This window comes from Pezoporus occidentalis, unplaced genomic scaffold (assembly GCF_034315485.1).
Source record: "Pezoporus occidentalis ecotype Australia unplaced genomic scaffold, CSIRO_AGI_Poc_V1 ctg22, whole genome shotgun sequence".
In the NCBI taxonomy this organism is placed as follows: domain Eukaryota; kingdom Metazoa; phylum Chordata; class Aves; order Psittaciformes; family Psittacidae; genus Pezoporus; species Pezoporus occidentalis.
This window is the reverse complement of record NW_026914072.1, coordinates 2,137,289-2,156,654: the sequence shown is the minus strand read 5'-3', so window position 1 is coordinate 2,156,654 and position 19,366 is coordinate 2,137,289. Positions and strand designations below refer to the sequence as shown.

Below are 19,366 nucleotides of genomic sequence, written 5' to 3'. Positions count from 1 at the left end.
AAATAAAAAAAATTCTCATTCAAAAGCGTATATAAAGTCAACATTATAAAAAAAAAAAAAAAGAAAAATAAGGTGGTTGGTTCAACGTGCATTCTAGGTAGTAGCTCATTTGCTTTTAATGTTAGTGCTCTTCCATCTATAATAGCAAGCTAAAAGATATTTACTTTTTTATTAGTTCCTTTTAATTTCACACTTCTCTTACACGGAATGGACAATAAAACCTTAAACCATCTCCTTAACAGAAAACAGAAGCGTCAGCCATGCTGCCAGACTTACAGGTCAGTGTAAGCGTATTTAGTCTTTCAGGTTCCTAAGCACCTTTTAGTACTTCATTACTAGGAAACAAGTTGTTACAGATTACTGCAATAGCTTCATAAAATGCAACACATACTCAAGAGAATCCATCAGTTTCCTGGGATCAACAGGAGGTGGATATACTACTTCCTCAATCTGTTTTCGATTGCAATATGCATATGCAGTTGAAACATGTATGAACACCTCCAGAGTCTTCATTCGCTGTGCCAAGAAGAGGAGCTCTTGTGTGGCAGTCACATTTAACTTAACAGCATCTCTGTTGATTAAACAGAAACTTGATTAGCAGAGCGCAAGACAAAAAACAAGCCACAAAAGCTCAACTACTCAATTCACTCCTAAATGCCTCAGTGATGGGTAAATAAAATATTCCTAAATACACCCTCCCCAAAAAAGCAGTACGGACAGCATCCTAACCCTCTTCGAACAACATGCTACACAGCCTTACCTAGAGCATCTCTAAATATTTAGTATTACTTTCCCAAGTTTTACCCTGGTTTCTTCACACTCAAATACCAGACTGGGACAGTCAGCATACCTTTGATTCTCCTCAAGCTAAATCCTAATTCTAAATGGGAATAATGCAATGAATCACCCAGCTGCCATAAGATGCACCTCAACTTCCTAGATCAAGAAAAGAAGAACCCCACTTTCACCCTCCAACTTCACAACTTTTTATTAAAATAGAATACTTAAGGACACTGTAGAAGAATAGGCATTTCCCTACAATCCCCACCAGAACACAGCTTACTGATTAACTACTATGATTATTTTATATAATTCAGATATCCTTTCCAGCATATAAAACTTACTATGGGAGCTAGTTGTCTTGTATACACTTTACTAATCCAATAAGCTTTAATAAAACTTTATTGGCTGTATTCTCAAAGTCTCTACAACGAAGTGTTACATAAAAAAAAAAAAAAACAACAACAAAACCCAAACACAAAACAACCCACAAAAACACTCTTGATTCCCCCAAATAAGCATTAAGTCTGATTTAATACACTATTACTGAAGCACTGGGGTGACAGGAGAAGGAGGCCACTATTCCAAAGCAGTTAGTATAAATGGAAAATATTACATCTAAATGAAATGGGGAGGAGAGGTATTTTGAGGTTTTTTGGTTGGGTTTTTTCTTTTTTACCCTCTTTCATCTGTTTGGGGTTTTTTTAGATAAAAGTATTGTTCTCAGCCTTCACTGCCTCTTTCAAGAGGTCAAAGGAAGGCATGCATAATCAGTATGCACCACTTCAGGATAAAGAAGTACACAGCAATTACGAATTGGGAGAATTTGTACTTCAGCATACAGTTTTGCCCAAAAGTTATCCTCTGAAAGGTGCATTCCCCTTCTGATAAGGTAATTTAAAGGAATACTTTGCGTTCCCTTTCGCACATTAGGAAAAAAGCTCTAATATTACCAGTTTGCACAGCACATATAGCTACAGCTTGTTTGCATCCTTTCTAACCATCCTAGATATCAGAGCAACACATGATGTAAGGAAGACTCAGAATAGCAACATGTTCCTTAGTCCCTTCAACAGCTTCCCTTCAAAATGACTGAAATTCAGGCAATGGGATTTAGTTTAAAAGAAAAAAAAAAAAACAACAAAAAACAAGCCACCAAATAAACCACACACACCAAACCAACCCAACCACACAAAACCTAGAGGGGCTGTAGCAACTAAATAAAATACTCTTGTAGTTTTGCTAAGTCATAATAATGGATTTGGCTTTTTGCCTACAGCTTTAAAGAGATAAGAACTTTTCCAAGTTGAATAGAGTAATTCTAACCTCTGGCAAAGCAGGTCTTATAATATGCCTCCACCTTCCTAAAAAGAAAAACTGAAAACCTAAAAGCTTAAGATAACTTTTGAGGAAAAGATTATTACTTTAAGGGGCATCATGGAATTGACCAAACACACAAATACCAGAATACATAAAGTAGCCTGACAGGCTGAATATTTGCAAGATTATGTAGACACCTGATTTACCCCCTCCTTTGAGCACAATTGATTTACCAGAGCAGAGGCTACAGAATTTTAGACTCACCTTAGTGTTTCATTGAATCTGACTGTAGCAGCGCAATGAAATATAATATTAATGCATTCTATAAGTTCTTCCTTGATTGGTTCACTGAGGTCCAGTTCAGGCTGTGTAAGATCACTCTCAATAACAATTATTTTTGCTCTGAAGTCTGGTTGCTCATCTCTCAACCTGTCGAAGAGCTGTCAAACAAAAGGAGTAAAAAATTCAAACTAATAGGAAGTGAAGAGATACACATTTCATTTCAGTTCGGAAACACTATTTGCCTACAGAGTTATACCATCGTATTTCTCAAGATATACAGGAAATTAGAAAAGAGCATTAGGAATACTACTATGTTACCGACTTCTATGGACATAATCAGTGATGAAGTTATGCTTCTAACCCAAACTATTCTGTGATTCTACCTTACAACTTCCAGTCCACACTCTTTCACTTGGTAACTTATTCTCTTAGCAAGTTTTAACTCAGGTGTTTTACTTCTCAGTTCTGCATTACAGTTGAATATAGAATCATAGAAGAGTTAGGCTTGGAAAGGACCTTAAGATCATCCAGCTCCAACCCCCCTACCATGGGCAGGGACACCTCACACTAAACTGTGTCGCACAAAGCTCTGTCCAACCTGGCCTTTAACACCTCCAGGGATGAAGTACTCACAACTTCCCTGGGCAGTCCATTCCAGTGCCTCACCCCCTCTCAGTAAAGAACTTCTTCCTTATATCCAATCTAAACTTCCCCTGTTTAAGTTTTAACCCATTACCCCTTGTCCTATCACTACAGTCCCTCATGAAGAGTCCCTCCCCAGCATCCTTATAAGCCCCCTTCAGACACGGAAAGGCTGCTATGAGGTCTCCACACAGCCTTCCCTTCCCCAGGCTGAACAGCCCCAACTTTCTCAGCCTGTCTTCATACGGGAGGTGCTCCAGTCCCCGATCATCCTCGTGGCCCTCCTCTGGATTTGTTCCAACAGTTCCATGTCCTTTTTATGTTGAGGACACCAGAACCGCACACAATACTCCAGGTGAGGTCTCACAAGAGCAGAGTAAAGGGGCAGGATCACCTCCTTTGCTCCTTTTGATGCAGCCCAGGATACGGTTGGCTTTCTGGGCTGCAAGCACACGCTGAAGCCGGCTCATGTTCATTTTCTCATCAACCAACACCCCCAAGTCCTTCTCTGCAGGGCTGCTCTGAATCTCTTCTCTGCCCAACCTGTAGCTGTGCCTGGGATTGCTCTGACCCAGGTGTAGGACCTTGCACTTGGCATGGTTAAACTTCATGAGGCTGGCATCAGCCCACCTCACAAGCGTGTCAGGGTCCCTCTGGATGGCATTCCTTCCCTCCAGCACATCAACCGAACCATACAGCTTGGTGTCATCAGCAAGCTTGCTGAGGGCGCACTCAATCCCACTGTCCATGTTAGCGACGAAGATGTTGAACAAGACTGGTCCCAACACCGATCCCTGAGGGACACCACTCGGTACTGGTCTCCAGCTGGACATTGAGCCATTAACCACAACTCTGTGTGCAGCCATCCAGCCAGGTCTTTATCCACCAAGTGGTCGATCCATCCATCAAATTGATGCCTCTCCAATTTAGAGACAAGTGGGACAGTGTCGAATGCTTTGCACAAGTACAGGTAGATGACATCAACTGCTCTACCCCTGTCCATCAGTTCTGTAGCCCCATCACAGAAGGCCACCAAATTGGTCAGGCAGGATTTCCCCTTAGTGAAGCCATGCTGGCTGTCACCAAGCACCTTGTTGTTTTTCATGTGCCTTAGCATGCCTTCCAGGAGAATCTGCTCCAAGATTTTGCCAGGCACAGAGGTGAGACTGACTGGTTTGTAATTCCCTGGGTCATCCATTTTCCCCTTCTTGAAAATGGGGGTTATATTTCCCTTTTTTCAGTTGTTGGGAACTTCACCTGACTGCTACGATTTTTCAAATATGATGGACAGTGGCTTGTCAGCTTCATTTGCCAGCTCCTTCAGGACCCGCAGATGGATTTCATCAGGTCCCATGGACTTGTGCACATTCAGGTTCTTAAGATGGACTCAAACCAGATCCACTCCTACAGCGCGCCCAAGGTCTTCGTTCTCACAGTCCCTGCGTCTGCCTTCCAAAACTTGGGTGGTGTGGTTAGAGCATTTGTCAGCGAACACTGAGGCAAAGAAGTCATTCCAAACCTCAGCCTTCTCCAAATCCAGGGTAGCCAGTTCTCCTGATAGCTTCTGGAGAGGGACCACATTGTCCCTAGTCTGTCTTTTATTTGCAATGTAATTATAGAATCCCTTCCAGTTATCTTTCATATCCCTAGCCAAGTTTAATTCTAACTGGGCCTTAGCTTTCATCCCTAGCTTCCCAGGCAACATCCCTGTATTCGTCCCAGGCCACCTGCCCTTGCTTCCACCTTTTATAAGCCTCTTTTTTCCTTCAAAGTTTCCTAAGCAGTTCCTTATCCATCCAAGGAGGTCACCTGGCCCTCCTGTTGCCCTTCCTTCTAGTTGGGATGCAACATTCCTGAGCTTGTAGAAGGGGATACTTGAATATCAACCAACAGTCTTGGGCCTCCCTGCCCTCTAGGGCTATTTCCCATCCTCCACCTAAATTAAATACAGGATAATTTTCACTACTGTCTTTGCTAGAGGCTAACAGCTTGAAAAACAGCTATGAAAGCACTTCCAGGTCTTGGATTGTATATTTGTTAGAACAATAACAAAGACAAATATTCAAAAACAGTATTTTACTTTAGACAAAGCAAAGTTCTTCTCAAAATGAAATGAGAACATGAAAAAGGACAAAAATGTACTTTGAGAATGACACATACCTTACAGCTCGTAATTTCTTCTACTCGTGCTTCAGCTGTCTGCCCTGCTTTGGGTCTTATCAAGACATACACTGCTTTCACTTTAGGACAGGATCTGAGCAGCTTTTCCAGAAGCACTTTTCCCATGAAGCCTGTAGCTCCTGTCAGGAGGATGTTCTTTCCTTCATAGTATTTGGGGATGGAAACCATTATGACCTTAATAAAAGTTTATATATATTAAAAAAAAAAGGATATTAAAGAACTTCTAAGAGTTCAGATTTGCAAAAGATATAAGTAAGTGACACAGATGCAAACACCCAACCTCACACCTGAAAGAAATGCTTAACTGCTTTTTTTTTTCCTTCCCTAACCTACAACTAGTATTTTAAGATGTCTTTTTTGCATTCAAAGAAAAGTTCCACAGGGTCACTACAGTCATCCCAGATCTTCTTGCAAGCTGCTCCTCTTAAGAGCGTTTTAGGGAATTAGACACCCACTCAGTCTAGGAAAATATCACAACTTCAGTCTGTTTTTACCTCTTTACCACTTCAAGTGGCCGCTCCACATAAACCAAAGGTCATATCAGTAAAATGTAATCACAAGCAGATACTTCAAATACATTGACAGAAGACAGCGAGCGAGGCACCTGCCAATTGCTGGCCGTGGTATTTTGCCTGTGTCAGCAAAGTTCCCTGTCAGTATTAGGCTGAGCCTTCTTACAAATTAGATTAGACCAAGGAGGAGGTACAGTTAGTTGCTTTCTATGAGATCTGCTGGTTCTATACTGATTAGAAAAAAACACCATGCAGTTCCACAGATGATACTGGTTTCCAACCTAGTCATCAATTAAGTCTGACAGGTTTTCCCTGCCAAGTAAGGGATTCAAAGTCTCACACAATCTGAGTTTGACACAAATACACCTCCTAATAAAACGTTTGTTACTCAAATTTGTTACTCAAATTCAGCACAAAGCTCAGAAGTGTTGCAGGTTTTGCTTAAGTTAACTACAAGAATTTTCATTTCTTTCCCCTACCTTAATCAACCTCTTGGATATTATGTCCAATTCTACTGGAAACAAAGACTTTCTAAGCATAAACATGCTGCTATTTCTCACACTAATGCAGACTTTGGACCTTGACCTTTAAGGCCTTTAGAACTAAACCTGCGCCTCAGACCAAATTAAACCCATTCTAGTAAGTAAAATATACCAATTTTTACTATAACCCACAAGCAGCTTACTTTCACTGTAATAGACTGTAGCCTATGAATATACTTCCGCCATGCTTTACAAATCTGTCTAGACTTAAGACTGATGTACTGAAAGTCTCACCACAGTCTCCTATAGCAGATCCCCAAGCAACACATTACTGAAATCACTACCAAGAGAGGCTTATTCCATAAAACCATGATACTAAGAAAACCCAGAAAAATGAGTCCCCTTAAAACAGATGAGTAGCATTTCTTAAGAATTACAAAACTGAATATCTAAACAGGAAGAGAGCCTTTCTTCATGTACTACCCAAGAAGAAAAAGAAATGCAGCTTCCAAATATGCTTAGTTGTTTTGAAATGGCAGCCTATTGCAAGCAGGAACTTACCAGGGGATACACAGGATTTATGTTAGCAGTAAAGAACCACAGGCTTAATTTGCATTTTTTGCCTGAAAAGTAAGTAAAAGTCTTTGGAACATTTGTCAACATCTCAGGTACCAATCATATTAAAGTAATTGGGCTGTGCTTTTTGTGTGCTTGTACCATAACAAAGCCTCTGAACAAGTTCTAAATGATTCTTTGCCAGAAAGAAGTCATCACCTGCACAAGCTCCCATTTCAGGATTTGGGGTACAAAGTCTTACATTTTTTGGTCCAACACACTGAATATTTTGACTTCCTTCTTTGACAACATTAGCTCCCAAATTTATTAGTGAAGCACCTAAAAACTGATAATGCGATACAGTTCCAAGTTAAGAAAAGAACAAGCATACCATCTAAATCGGCCACAATATATCATCCAAAATGGTTTCTCTGAAGGTTGATAAGATTTAGAGATGGACGGAGGGGAAAAAAGCTGTTTACCTTAAACCACTTTCACCACATACTTAAGACTTTAACGTAAATTTCAAAGCACACCTTCTGCAATAAAGCACAGACAGCAAGATACAGCATGCTTACGAATCATTTTTTCCTGTTCAATGTAAGATACAGCCCTGTGTATCAGATACAGACCCTGTGGTTCTTAAAGTCACAATTAACACCCTCTGCTTATTCACATACGTCCTCCCTGCAACTTCCATTTTCTGAAACTTTGCATAGACCATTCAACTTCATTTCCTCCTAAAAACGTGCATGCTAGCTCCCACATAGAGGATAGGACCACTGTTCCCTCAAAAGAGGGAGAACTCATGCAATCATTACTGCACTGGTTTTGTAACCAAGATTCAGTTTTGTTACAGTTATTACATAATCTTGTCACTAATTTACCTGATTAGCCATAATTCATATTTGTTACCCCTTAAGACTATGACACTATTTTGCACAAGTTCACTAGCCCTTCTTCAAAGGAAAGATTAATACTACCTCTGACACAATACTGCGTCCTCAGTCTGCAAACCCATTCACGTGGACAGCCTTTGGCTACGGAAACACAGGAACCTTGCCACAACACCCAGTACATGTGCTACAGGCCAACATCTGTTTCTAGAAGTCAAAAAAAATGAAAGTAGTTATGCTGTCAGTGGAAATATCTGTGTTGCTATGGTCCAGCTTTTCAGCTGAAAAATCTGACAGTATTTAGGGTCAAAAGATATAAACAAAACAGCTAGAAGAGATCAGAAACTTCCCTGGCTCAATTATTTCTGACCATACTCCTTTAACTATGAGGTTGATACCTGACCAAAAGTCATTCTTCTGAAACTCTTACAGAATGATAGACTTACAAAATGTCCAGATCAAAAGCTATGGTTATGTACAATGATGAAATGGGTTCAGTTAAACACAAACATACACAGCAAACTTATGTTCACATTAGAGTGGCAGCAACACCTACATGATAGACAAAAAGGTTTCCTTTGAGAAACAAAACACCAATTCCCTTTACCCTGGTCTGCAACAACTAACCTCTGGCAGACTTTATTCATAGCAATTTTCCATACTAATTTTATGTTCTACTTCCATTCCTGTAGAAGATTCTAGCTAGAAAACAGAATTGGAGACCCTTTCAGATATATACATTGCTGCCAAGGTTACAGCAACAAACACTTGGATTATGAGGGGTTTGCCTAGCAGCACCAAGTGTGAATCAAGGACGAAAACAACGCATGGAATCTAGGTGTGAACAAAGTCTGAAATCAACACCCTGTGTTTCTAGCAGTGGAAAAAAAAAAAACAAAACCAATCTCAATTGAAGAAAAAGGAAAGAATGTTCCCATTCTCCACCTATCTTTCCCTGCCTTCTCTGAGAAGGCAGCTCCACACGCCAGGTAGCATAGCATTGCTGGCAACCCCTTATTTCAAACTCAGAAGGGACTTATTTTACAGGTACAGCATACTAACTGTGTCAACTTTTCAAGTTCTTTATAGAGGCAAATTACCAAAGAACTACTTCATAATTGTGTTTAAAGAAGTTAAACAAATGTCAAAGGTCAAACTAAATTTCCACTAGGAACTACATTTAACACGTAACAGGTTGAGTAAATCCAGAAATAAAGACCTACCTACAGTAAAATCAAATTTAGCTTTTGAAGGTTGATGTTTAAGTGTCAGCAATTGTTTTATCTAGTTTTGGAGAGCATCTTTTTGCATGTTTGCAACAGCTGAGTTGTAGCTATTAACCAGCAATACGTATTTCCGCTAGCTATCCAATGTCTTGCTAACAGCTGTCTCTTCAAACATTCAGACAGGTAACTCTTAGCAATCACAAAATTGTCTGGAATAGAATATCTGAATCCCTATACCATAGCTACTTCTTTGACCCAGCAAATAGTAACTGCCATGAAAAAAGAAATTTGACAGTAGAATGAATTAACAGAAGTTCTGTAAAGGATTCTTGCTCCAGAAGAGGGATAACTGAAACTACCAGATTAGGGATAAACAGCCTTTGGTAGAGGAAGCTTCTATTAAGCAGCTATAGAGAAACTGATGCTAGTTACTTCTGAATTCACAGGTTCACGGCCAAATCAACAGTGACACTCATAAGATACAGCTTATTTGAAGGCTGCTGTCCTTTGATAAATCAAGAGTTCTTAAGAACTTGACTAAACAACAAAAAACACCCCAACACAAAAACCAGCCCACAACCAAAAAAAAAAAACCCCACACTCTAGGATCTTAGCCAACATTCTGCATCTTGTAAGAAATTCTAGTGTTCAAAGCTGAGCAAGTGCTATTATGGAGCAAACAACAGCAGCTCTGTTTGCCTTCAGAGCTACTGCAGCAATATTTAACTCATTGCTTCAGAGGCCCAAATCTCAAAACAGAGATAATTCTGCTTTTAAAAAGGAAAAAGACCAATTTTCAGATTTGTCCAAACACAAATCAAGATGCTTAAAAATTTGCTTTCCAAGTGGCAGGAAAGCCTGCTGCAGTTCTATCGCATGCTTAAATGCTAACTCCAGCAACTAGAAAGAATGAGTATATCTCCTTGTTAGAGATTAAATGGTCTGGTTTCTATTTTATCACTAACAAACATTAGGTCAACAAGATGCTCCCTCCAAATTCAATCATTTGCAACTACCACTCACAGGAAACAGAAAACATGTATTTCCCAATCTCTCAAGCATCAGCAATAAGCCACAAAGTTCTGCAAAAATACAATCTGACACACCAGTTTCCCCCTCTCCTTCCACCAGCTTCAACCTAGTACTAGCAGCAATAGAACAAAAAAGTCTAAACAGCAGAAGAAACATTTATGTATATTCAGGAGATGAAATCCATCTAGACACCAAACCTGAATGAATCACAGGTGGTGGCTCGTTTGTTTTAAACATCACACAGGCACACATCCACACCAGACAAAAATCATTATAGAAGTCCCTCATACAGAGCTTCAATTGCCACATTACATGGACACTACAGCAAACAGAAAAAGAAAAAAAAAAAAGATATATATATAAGAACTGGAGAGATTGAAGAATTCAGGCAACAAAGGAAGTAACCTTTAACTCATCTAAACAAGGCTACTGCCAGAAAGTCAAGCCTGGGTCATATCATGTCCGATTTTGTTTTGATGCCTTGTTTCCACAAAAGTAAATCGATGAATGCTATCAGTAGAATGTCCACATTTTCAACCACCACAAGGGTCAATGATCTGCCCTATTTGGACAATACCTATTCAGCATATCACCAAAAGATGATTGTTTGTCTTCACGGTCCAAGGTTATATCCATTGAGAAACCTTATCTACAAAAGATACCATTTTACAAGATGTGTAGAGACTGAAATGATTCAACAGAGTATTTCCTGCTCTAAACTGCTTTTGGTGTAAGTTAACCTTAAAGCATACCTGTTCCGAACTTGACAATCGCATGAAAGATTTGGGAATCTTCCCACATCTAGCAGAAAGACAAGCTTATCCATGTTTCATCTACATTCTTATCTACTCTTTGCAAGGTCATTTTCCTTACTAGCTGTAAAACACAGTTCCCCTGCAAGACAAACCTCCTCAGAAAATTCAACACACCTCCAGGAGCTGGAAAACACATTGCCAGGTTTGGAAGCTACTCAGAACAACCAAGCTCTGAAGAACAATCAAAGCAAGTCCACTAATTTATTAGCTAGCCAGACTTTGGCTTATGCCAGCTAGTACACCAGACACAAGTGTCGCACTACACACGTTCTAGACAACTAACTACAGTGTATTCAGGGTTATAGCAAGTTCTCACATGTATACCTGCATGCTTGTAGAGATCATTGATAAAGACAAGTGAAACACAACAAAACTAAATCAATCTGAAAGATTATACCCAAGTCATCACAACAGTAGCATAAATACCACCAGAAGACCCAAAGCTGTATGTGGAATATGGCCAACACTCAGTATATTAAGAGAATTTTTTAAAACTAACAACAGACTTTTCAAACTATATTCTTCAATCTTGAAGATGTTCAGTGAGATTACTACCAATGAAAAGATTTGTCCACTTCAAGTCACATCTATTCAAACACAATACCAGGTAGAGTAACTAATAAAACCCAAAAAAAAACTGTTCTCACTATTCTTACCACTGAAACAAGCCAGAAAGTCAAAAAAAAAGAGAAAAAAAAAAAAACAACAACCTTGCAGTAGGCTCCAGTTACATTACTTCTGTATATAATACTATCTCTGGCAGTTTATACATTCAAGTTGGGGAGCATTATCAAATTCAGCTGAGACTTAACTAATACTGCATATTAACTATTTAACAGCACTAGAGCATTTTGATACCAAAACCTAGACTGATGGCAGAAGCTGTTCTGTAACCTCCTTTAAGACCAAAATGACAATATCAAAGTACCGTATTCACTCAACTGCTTTAAGAAGATGGTGAATTTGGAGCAACTAACCCATGACTACCCAATAATTTATTAGCAGAATTCAGCCCAACCCAGAAACTATTTCATTTGCCATTTGAAGACACCCTTGTGAAAGTAAGATACTTTGAAGTCAGAGCTGCACCTGAAATCATGGTGTCTTTAACCTTTTCTAATCCTTTAGTCTTACTGAGGGGAACCTGACTCAGTGTGAGCCACTGCCAAGTTGATCCCAGTAGAACTTTGTTATTAGAGGTATTCAGTGAATGTGGCTACACAGATACTTCTTACGTACGTGTTCAGACACGCTCTTTCAGCCAAAATTCTGATTTTACTACAAATCGCAATTCACTTACGCTTCTACTCTGAGACATTCTGTTCCAGATGACTTAACATTGCTTTTGAGTAGTAAGTCATCTGCTCTCGAAGTACTAGAGCAGCCCCTTGCTTTACTGTAATTACATGCCTTCCACAGTAAGTCCCTCCTCTGAAAACGAACTAAAACAAAGTAAAAGGATATTAGCATCCCTTTGTAATTAGGTTATGAGTTGACATTTTTCTGAATTTTTACTGTTCAAACTTAGTCTTAAGCGCACACTGGGGGAAATAAAAAAAAAAAAATCTCTTTTGGTGTAATTAATCTGATTTCTCCAAGCAGCACAGAAACAGTTCAGAAATTAAGCTATTATAGTAAAGCCACATACCACACAAGAACGTTCACTACACTCCATCCCCACTTCATGTGAAAACATGTTTAACACATATCCAGACAGCTCTCAAACACGTTTAAGATAACAAGAAGCAGGCAGATTCAAGATTTGCTGAATAGGATCACAGTTCCAGATCATTTTATCCAAGTTAATTAGAAATCTGCATTTGAAAACTCACCTGTGCTTTTAGTTATGAAAGGACAAAATAAAGCTTCACTGTTTATCAAGGCAGCTACATAAACCATGACACGAATTAACCCTGAAAGGAGAACAAAACCTGGTTGAAGATCTTACCTACAACATAATGCAGAGAGTAACACAGTTGGCTACTGCGTAAACTGCTGAAGCGACAAAAATCACTCAACTCTTATTCACTGCATTAAGTCAAAGGCACCAATTCGGCCTTGACAGAAGCATGCCAATATCCAGTCCAGGCTGCCACTCGAAAAAGCCTTAGCAGCAACAGCAGGATTATTCCTCCAGTTGTTACTGTGATATTGTCATTTTGCTGGGAGAGAAAAGCCAAAACCCAAGTGGAGGGAGGGAGTGGGGGGATGGGGAACAGCAAACATCCAAGTGGTTCATCAGTTTTTCTAGTTTCACTGTTAAGACACAAATCTAGGTAATAAAAACCCAGATTCATGTCCCTCTCATTGATCAGACAGGACAAAGAGAGGTACCCAAAAACTGTACATGCAATTGCATTCTCTTTAAAACATCAGAAGGCCAAAATAAGCCATCTGAACCAGTCTTTACTAGAATTGCCTTAGCATGTATGATTAAATTTAAGCATTTACAATCAAAATAATACAAAATAAAAACAAAACACCTCACCACAAGCACACCCAAAACTCACATTTCTCCCTCGTTTTAAATTACATTGTTATGGAGTTAGAAGGCTTGAGCCATATTTTATGGCACATGTTAGTTACACAATGATTTTAAAATCCTAGGAATCAACATTTCCAGACTCCTACCATACTTGCCCATGCCTTTTACAACTGAAAAAGGAAATCCAAAATCAGCCTTGCTGATCCTCTCAGCTCCTCTAAAAGAGTTTCTTAGCTAAAGATTTACAGGGAAGAAAAAAAAAAAACAAAAACAAAAAAAACACAACGACCCCCCCCCCCCCCCCCAACAAACACAAAAGAACCCATAATGCATATTTGACACATACACGTGAACGCTTAATACTAACTTACTCACTATAATACTGTAACAAAATACCCAAATACCCCAGTTATATTTCCCCACATCCCAACTTCTAGTGCCACCCCAGAAAAGGACACCTATAGTAAGCACAGTTACAGCTGGTGAGCTAATTGTTTGTCAGCTGTAAAAGTGTTAACTGTAATTTAAGAGTTCTAAATCTTAAGTCCTCCATAACTATAACCAAGAACTTGATGCCTTAATGTTTAAGTGAGCCACTTGAAAACTTCATGCAAAACTGCAAACAATACAGCTGCTTAACAGGGTGCAATTCAATGGCTTTCCAATGCAAATTGATACAGATATTTCCTCTCCCATTACGTTCCTGCAGAAATTACTGGTAATTCTTCTGAAACCTAAAAATAACTCATTTATCTGACAACTGCTCTATCAAGTTGTACTTGACTAACCACCTTCTTTAAAACAAAAAGAATCATCACCCACACACTTTCCACAAATGTAGGGGGAAAACAGTCAAAAAATAAAACCCCATTTTCACAATCTTCTTAACTTTAAGAATAGCTTAAATACAGACAGTTAAAGCAAATTTTACTAACAGACTGCCAATCTGTCCTACAAACAGAACAAACAGAAGTGAATGTCAGTTAAGCAGGATGCCTAAAGCCTCTCTTGGAAGAGCAGAGGTATTCACTCCACTCCCGTAGCTGATACTGATGATGTAGATGCTGAAGGCTTCAATCTTAAGTCCTGTTTATGCTAATGAACGTTATTTAGATCTCTCAATTATGTCTATTGCACAAGAAACCCTATAAATTTGCAAACATGAAGCTGAACGACATGGAAAAAGGTTGGCATAATGACACAGCTACCAAACGGCAGCTTAGCAAGATCTATTACACACAGCCTTTCTAACCACACCCTAAGAAAGAAAGTACATCAATAAAGTCACACATTCTTTGAGAAAGTTTGGAGAAAGCTGAAAAAAGGCAAAGGACATTTTACAAAAAGGGCATTACTATAAACCCTGGGTTGAAGACACTCAGAAGAAAAGGCAAATACCCTATTCAGGGAGGTGGTATTTATTAGCACAGCTTGCAGCTTCCAAACTTTAGAAGTGTTGAGGCTAAATAAAGAATAGCTGGAGGATTGTATTACTTCAAGGCTCAGAATTTGCAACTGGAAGAAACAATATGGACATATATGAAGATACTAATCAAGCCCAACCATTAAATGATTACATAAGGTAAGTCTTCCACCTATAGACAAAGTACCAAACTACCCAAGTACAAGTTTCGATGATACTGGTTCTGTTTCAGAAGATTTTGTTTGCTTGCTTTAGTTTTGCTGCTTCAGCTCTGCTTCCTGCAGACAAGTAACAGGCATACCATACTGAACACAGGCCCTCTTGCAAACACTATTTTGTGACAAAAGACAAAACCCCAAACGTGCACACAAAATACAGTTTCTAGCTGGAGACGTTAACCAAACCCAAAATCACTGCAATGATAACGCTGTGTCCTCAGCAACATCTCTACATTCCCTAGCGCTTGATTAAACTTCCCAAATTGATGGATAACCGTTTTGTTGTACAGCCCTTCCAAGCACTGGAAGCACAGCGCTTGTGCAGAACTGTGAATTCCTACAAGAGCTAGAACTCAGCAAGATGATAAAGGACCCTTTGCTTTATAGCAGTCAGGAAGAGATTCAGTTTGGCTTTTCAGGAGCTAAGAGGTTCTATGGAGGGCGTGATTCTCCATCTGCAGGATTAATGTTAATACAGGTATTTCAAGAGTCTATTACTTCAGCTGTCAAAGATCACTTCTCTTAAGCAGAAACATGGCTTGCTGTCAGGACTTGCGCTGTGAAACCAACACTTGGTTAGTGTTAGAAACCACCTCTGGCTAGTAGATGTCCTGTACCTTTTCAAAGTCTGAGGCAATATAAATGCCAAATAAAAATAACCCCTTTTCTATTACAGATACAGTTCTGCTTCAATACTAACTTTTTATTGATGAGTATTGGCTGCTTAGGATAATGAAGATATCAACAGGTTAGGGATTTTGTAGCTATAGGAAGGGAAAATATTGATAATTTCTAAAACATACCTCTACATTAGCCTATGTGAGTGCCACACTGGGCTTTTACTGTTAAAACTGTCTCTAGCAAAACTCTGTTAGAGCTGCAGTCCAGCACAAGGTAAATAAATAAAGATTAAGTACTTGCAACAAAAAGTTACACCTAGATTTGCATATTGCTTTATAATTCTGTAATAGCTAGGAGAAAAAAAAACCCAACACCTGCAAAGTCAACCTTTCATATCCGGTTGTGGGAGGGTTTTGATGGGGAAATGGTGGATTTTTCAAGCCATCTATATTTGAGGAGGGCTCAAAAACAGGGTAGAAAAGCAGTGAAGATCCTGGAATTATATACCTAATATCCGGATTGCCAAAATAATGGTATGAATACACACACAAACTGGGGAAGTTGGGGGTCAAGAAATTCTAGCCTGCTACAATACAGTGGAATACAACTCCCACTAATAATGGAACAATGCTCCACTTCTACTTTAATTATTACTGAAGCTGTTATGAAAATATCAAAAACTTCCAATAGCTAAAGCCATAGTAGGTTAAATGTAATTAAGTGTAAGTAGGTTAAATCAAATTAACGTTTTTTATTTCCACGGGATTCAAGCTGGTTTCAATTACAAGTCTGCTACCTATCAGTACATCTCTGCGATTAGACACACTTTAAACTCCACTCAATGAACTCCTTCTGCAGACCCACGCGGCTCCTGCTCCACAAGGACTCCCAAGCCCCCACCCAGAGTCACGGGCGGCTGCACACACCAAGAGCTACGACAGTTCTTAATCTACGATTTCCTGACGCACGGACCCATTCAACTGGGGCTCCTGCATAAAGAAACGGACCCCTTCGGTTCTCTTCCCCGCACATTCTCCTGCGCGGGAGAGAAAAACTTGTGACCTTTTCTTGTAAGACTATTCTCTGCGCTAGCCGCAACCATACAGGCTCTGGGAAAGGGGAAGTGCCGTGGGGATACGGCCGGAGCTAGGGGAAGTCTGAGCTGCTCCGCAGGAAAAGCGGCCGAGCCGCTGCTCAGAAGAGGCCCATACAGCGCCGCAGGGAGCAGAGGCGGGCGGCGAGGCAGGGCAGGGGCAGATGGGTGGTACGCCTGGCGCGAGGCCCCAAGGCAGGTGGAGCGGCTGGTGCGGACTCCGGGGCCTCCAGCCTCACCCACGCGAAGCGCAGCCCGGTGGGGCCCTGACGGCCGCTCGGTGCTCCCCCTCTGCCAAGCATCGATTTCTCCGCCCTGTAACGCGTCTGCGGCCTGGCGGTCTGCCCGCCACCACCCCACCTCAGAGCTCCGCGCTTCCAGCGAATGCGCCCCTCCTTCCCTCCCCCTCCGGCAGCCTCCCGAAAACGCATGACGGTGGCCGGCTCCCTCCGCGTCCCCTCACGACCCGCAGGAGAGGATGGAGATAGAGCGGCTCAGCCCGAGCCGGCCTCGACTTCCCGCCGCAGCCCAGGCTGCCGTTACCTGCTCCAGGCGGCGTACCCCGCTGCTCTGAGGGGCTCGGGCAGCGGTGCTGAAGAAGCCGCTCCCGTTGGCCGTTACGCACACGGCACCCGCCCTCCCATTGGCTCCTCGCTCCGCCGCTCGGTGGGACGAGGAAGATGGGAGCTGGCGGCTGCCAGGAACCCCGCCCAGTGCCGCGGGGAGGGGGGGGCGAGTTCTGCGCCGCCGCCTGAGGGCCCGCGCGTGCCCCCGGCAACCGCCGCCATGCGGCCCGCCCACGGCGGGGGCACCAAAGCGGGCCGGTGGTGGCCTCCAGCCCCGCGGCGTTCCCAGGCCGGCCCACCCGCCGCCACGGTGGTGGTGACTCGCAGCCGCCCCCTCGCGGACCCCGCTGGGCCTGCTGGAGGCTGCGTTGCGGAGCACGCCGCACGCGAACCAAAGGGGCCCCGCACGCTGGCGTGTGCGTGCGTGTAGCAGCCGAGGGGGACGCCCAACGCCAGCTGCCACGCGGATTTCAGTGGCGTCGGTTGCGTTTCTGAAATTCGGAGATAATAAGTCCCTGCCAGTTGCAGTCAGCCAAAAGATCCAAACCCAACCGAGGATGTAGAAAGCAACCGCGGCCTCCGTAAGAGCGAGCCCTGTCGTGAGGGGAGCAGAACGCCTCGGGCTAGGGCGAGCCCTTCCCACGGAGCTGGCGTTGCCACAGCCGCCACACCGGAGACGTTTTTGGCAGCTTCTAATTACAAGCCAAATGCCTGGGGACCCCGAGCAGTGCTGCATGTGCAACGTCAATATTATCAGCATATTACGTGTCTGTGCTACAAAAATCATTGCGCTCCCCTTGCCATTTGTTAACAAATAGGCTAAAGAGCAACACCATAGGCTGTTTCACAAAAAAATACTGCACAGATGTTCTCGTCTTTGTTATAGAAATTTTCTGATGTATATGTATGTGGAATCATTTTTGCATATCAATCCATTTGTTTACATTTTATTATATTGAGTATATAGATAAACCCATGAGTGCTACCTGTGAGGCATGCTCCAGGGTGAACTGATCCTTTAAGAGGAAGGACAGAGGCTTAGTTACAACTTGATTGTGTGAGGCTTAGGTCGTCACACCATTTAAGAAATGTGGCTGTCTGGATCATATGCCTAAACTAAACCAGCTCAGTAAAGAACGACTTGTGTACAGGATAGACTCATTGAAAGGAAACATATTAAAGGTGTGAAAGTTATTGCTCAATTAGGAACAACAGACTGGCTGAAAAAAGTTCTAAGACAGGTAGCCCTGTTATGAACATAGGATTAAAGGGAGCCACATGGTGCTGCTGCCCAACTACTACAGGCAGTGGGTCACAGAATTCCCTTTGTAAAATGATTGTGTTCCATTTCAAACACAGCTGTACTTCTTCTAACCTTCTCTTAATTGTCCTTTAATTTTCAGACTAAATTCATTTACCAATATACGCCTTTGTTTCTTTGCCAGGACTTGCCTTTTTATTCAATAATCCATTCCCGTAGTGATACATTTATAGAAAGCAGTCTTACCCCATTTTAGCTTTCATTTTATTGGGCTAGAGCAGCCATATTCTGTTTCTTTTGTGTAGAGAAGCTCTTCCTAATCATTCCAGGAGCCCATCTTTGCACCTTTTTTAGATCCAATTAATAATTTTATACAATATGCCAGATGAAGTTTCACTTGACAGTCAATTCAAAAGTGTGACTTAGATAAGTATATTTTGTTTTCCTCTTCTGTCTTCTGTCATATCAGACAGTTGAGGTTCTAGCACATAATGTTGCTATTTGTTCCCAAGCACAAAACTACATATTTCTTTGTAAATAACATTTCTTCTCATTTCTCTTAGTCTAGGCTATAGGTTTTCTTGGTATTAATTATAATTGGTAATTATTATTTATTTGTGTTGATGATGTTTCCGCACTTTAGCAGTGAATTTCATTAGCATATATCCATACATCAACAATACTTGTAGCCATTTCCTTTTGTGTCAGCTCCTTTCATGTTTCACTTTTCCTGTGTATCTTACTAGTTTTCCATATAAAAATGATGAAATGTGCTTACTTCTTTTGCTTGGCAGTTACATAACATACCCTGAGATTTGATACCTTTGAATTCATGGTCAGTTCTCCCTTCTGTTTCTGTTTTAGTTACCCTTTTCTTGAATAAGCCCCATAATTTGTTCTCTAGGACTGATTACGCACAATCAACATCCAGTTCACATAACGAACAGTCATTTCTCCACCCATATAATTATATAAA

General features: G+C 41.2%; 1 protein-coding gene across 2 annotated transcripts in view; it reads right to left on the bottom strand.

The window, feature by feature from the left end:
* FAR1 (fatty acyl-CoA reductase 1) overlaps positions 1–17,163 on the bottom strand; it is a 31,629-nt gene extending 14,466 nt beyond the window's left edge. The window contains exons 1-4 of one of the 2 annotated variants that reach the window (XM_062620199.1): positions 17,107–17,163; positions 5,185–5,379; positions 2,365–2,540; positions 392–571 (exon numbers count right to left, since the gene is read on the bottom strand). In XM_062620199.1, the coding sequence (XP_062476183.1) occupies positions 392–571; positions 2,365–2,540; positions 5,185–5,373 (545 nt within the window). In that variant the 5' untranslated portion in view covers positions 5,374–5,379; positions 17,107–17,163. Of the gene's footprint in view, positions 1–391; positions 572–2,364; positions 2,541–5,184; positions 5,380–6,760; positions 6,785–17,106 lie in introns of those variants that run through there. The other variant, XM_062620200.1, reaches the window with a different exon arrangement.
* Positions 17,164–19,366: the final 2,203 nt, after the last annotated feature.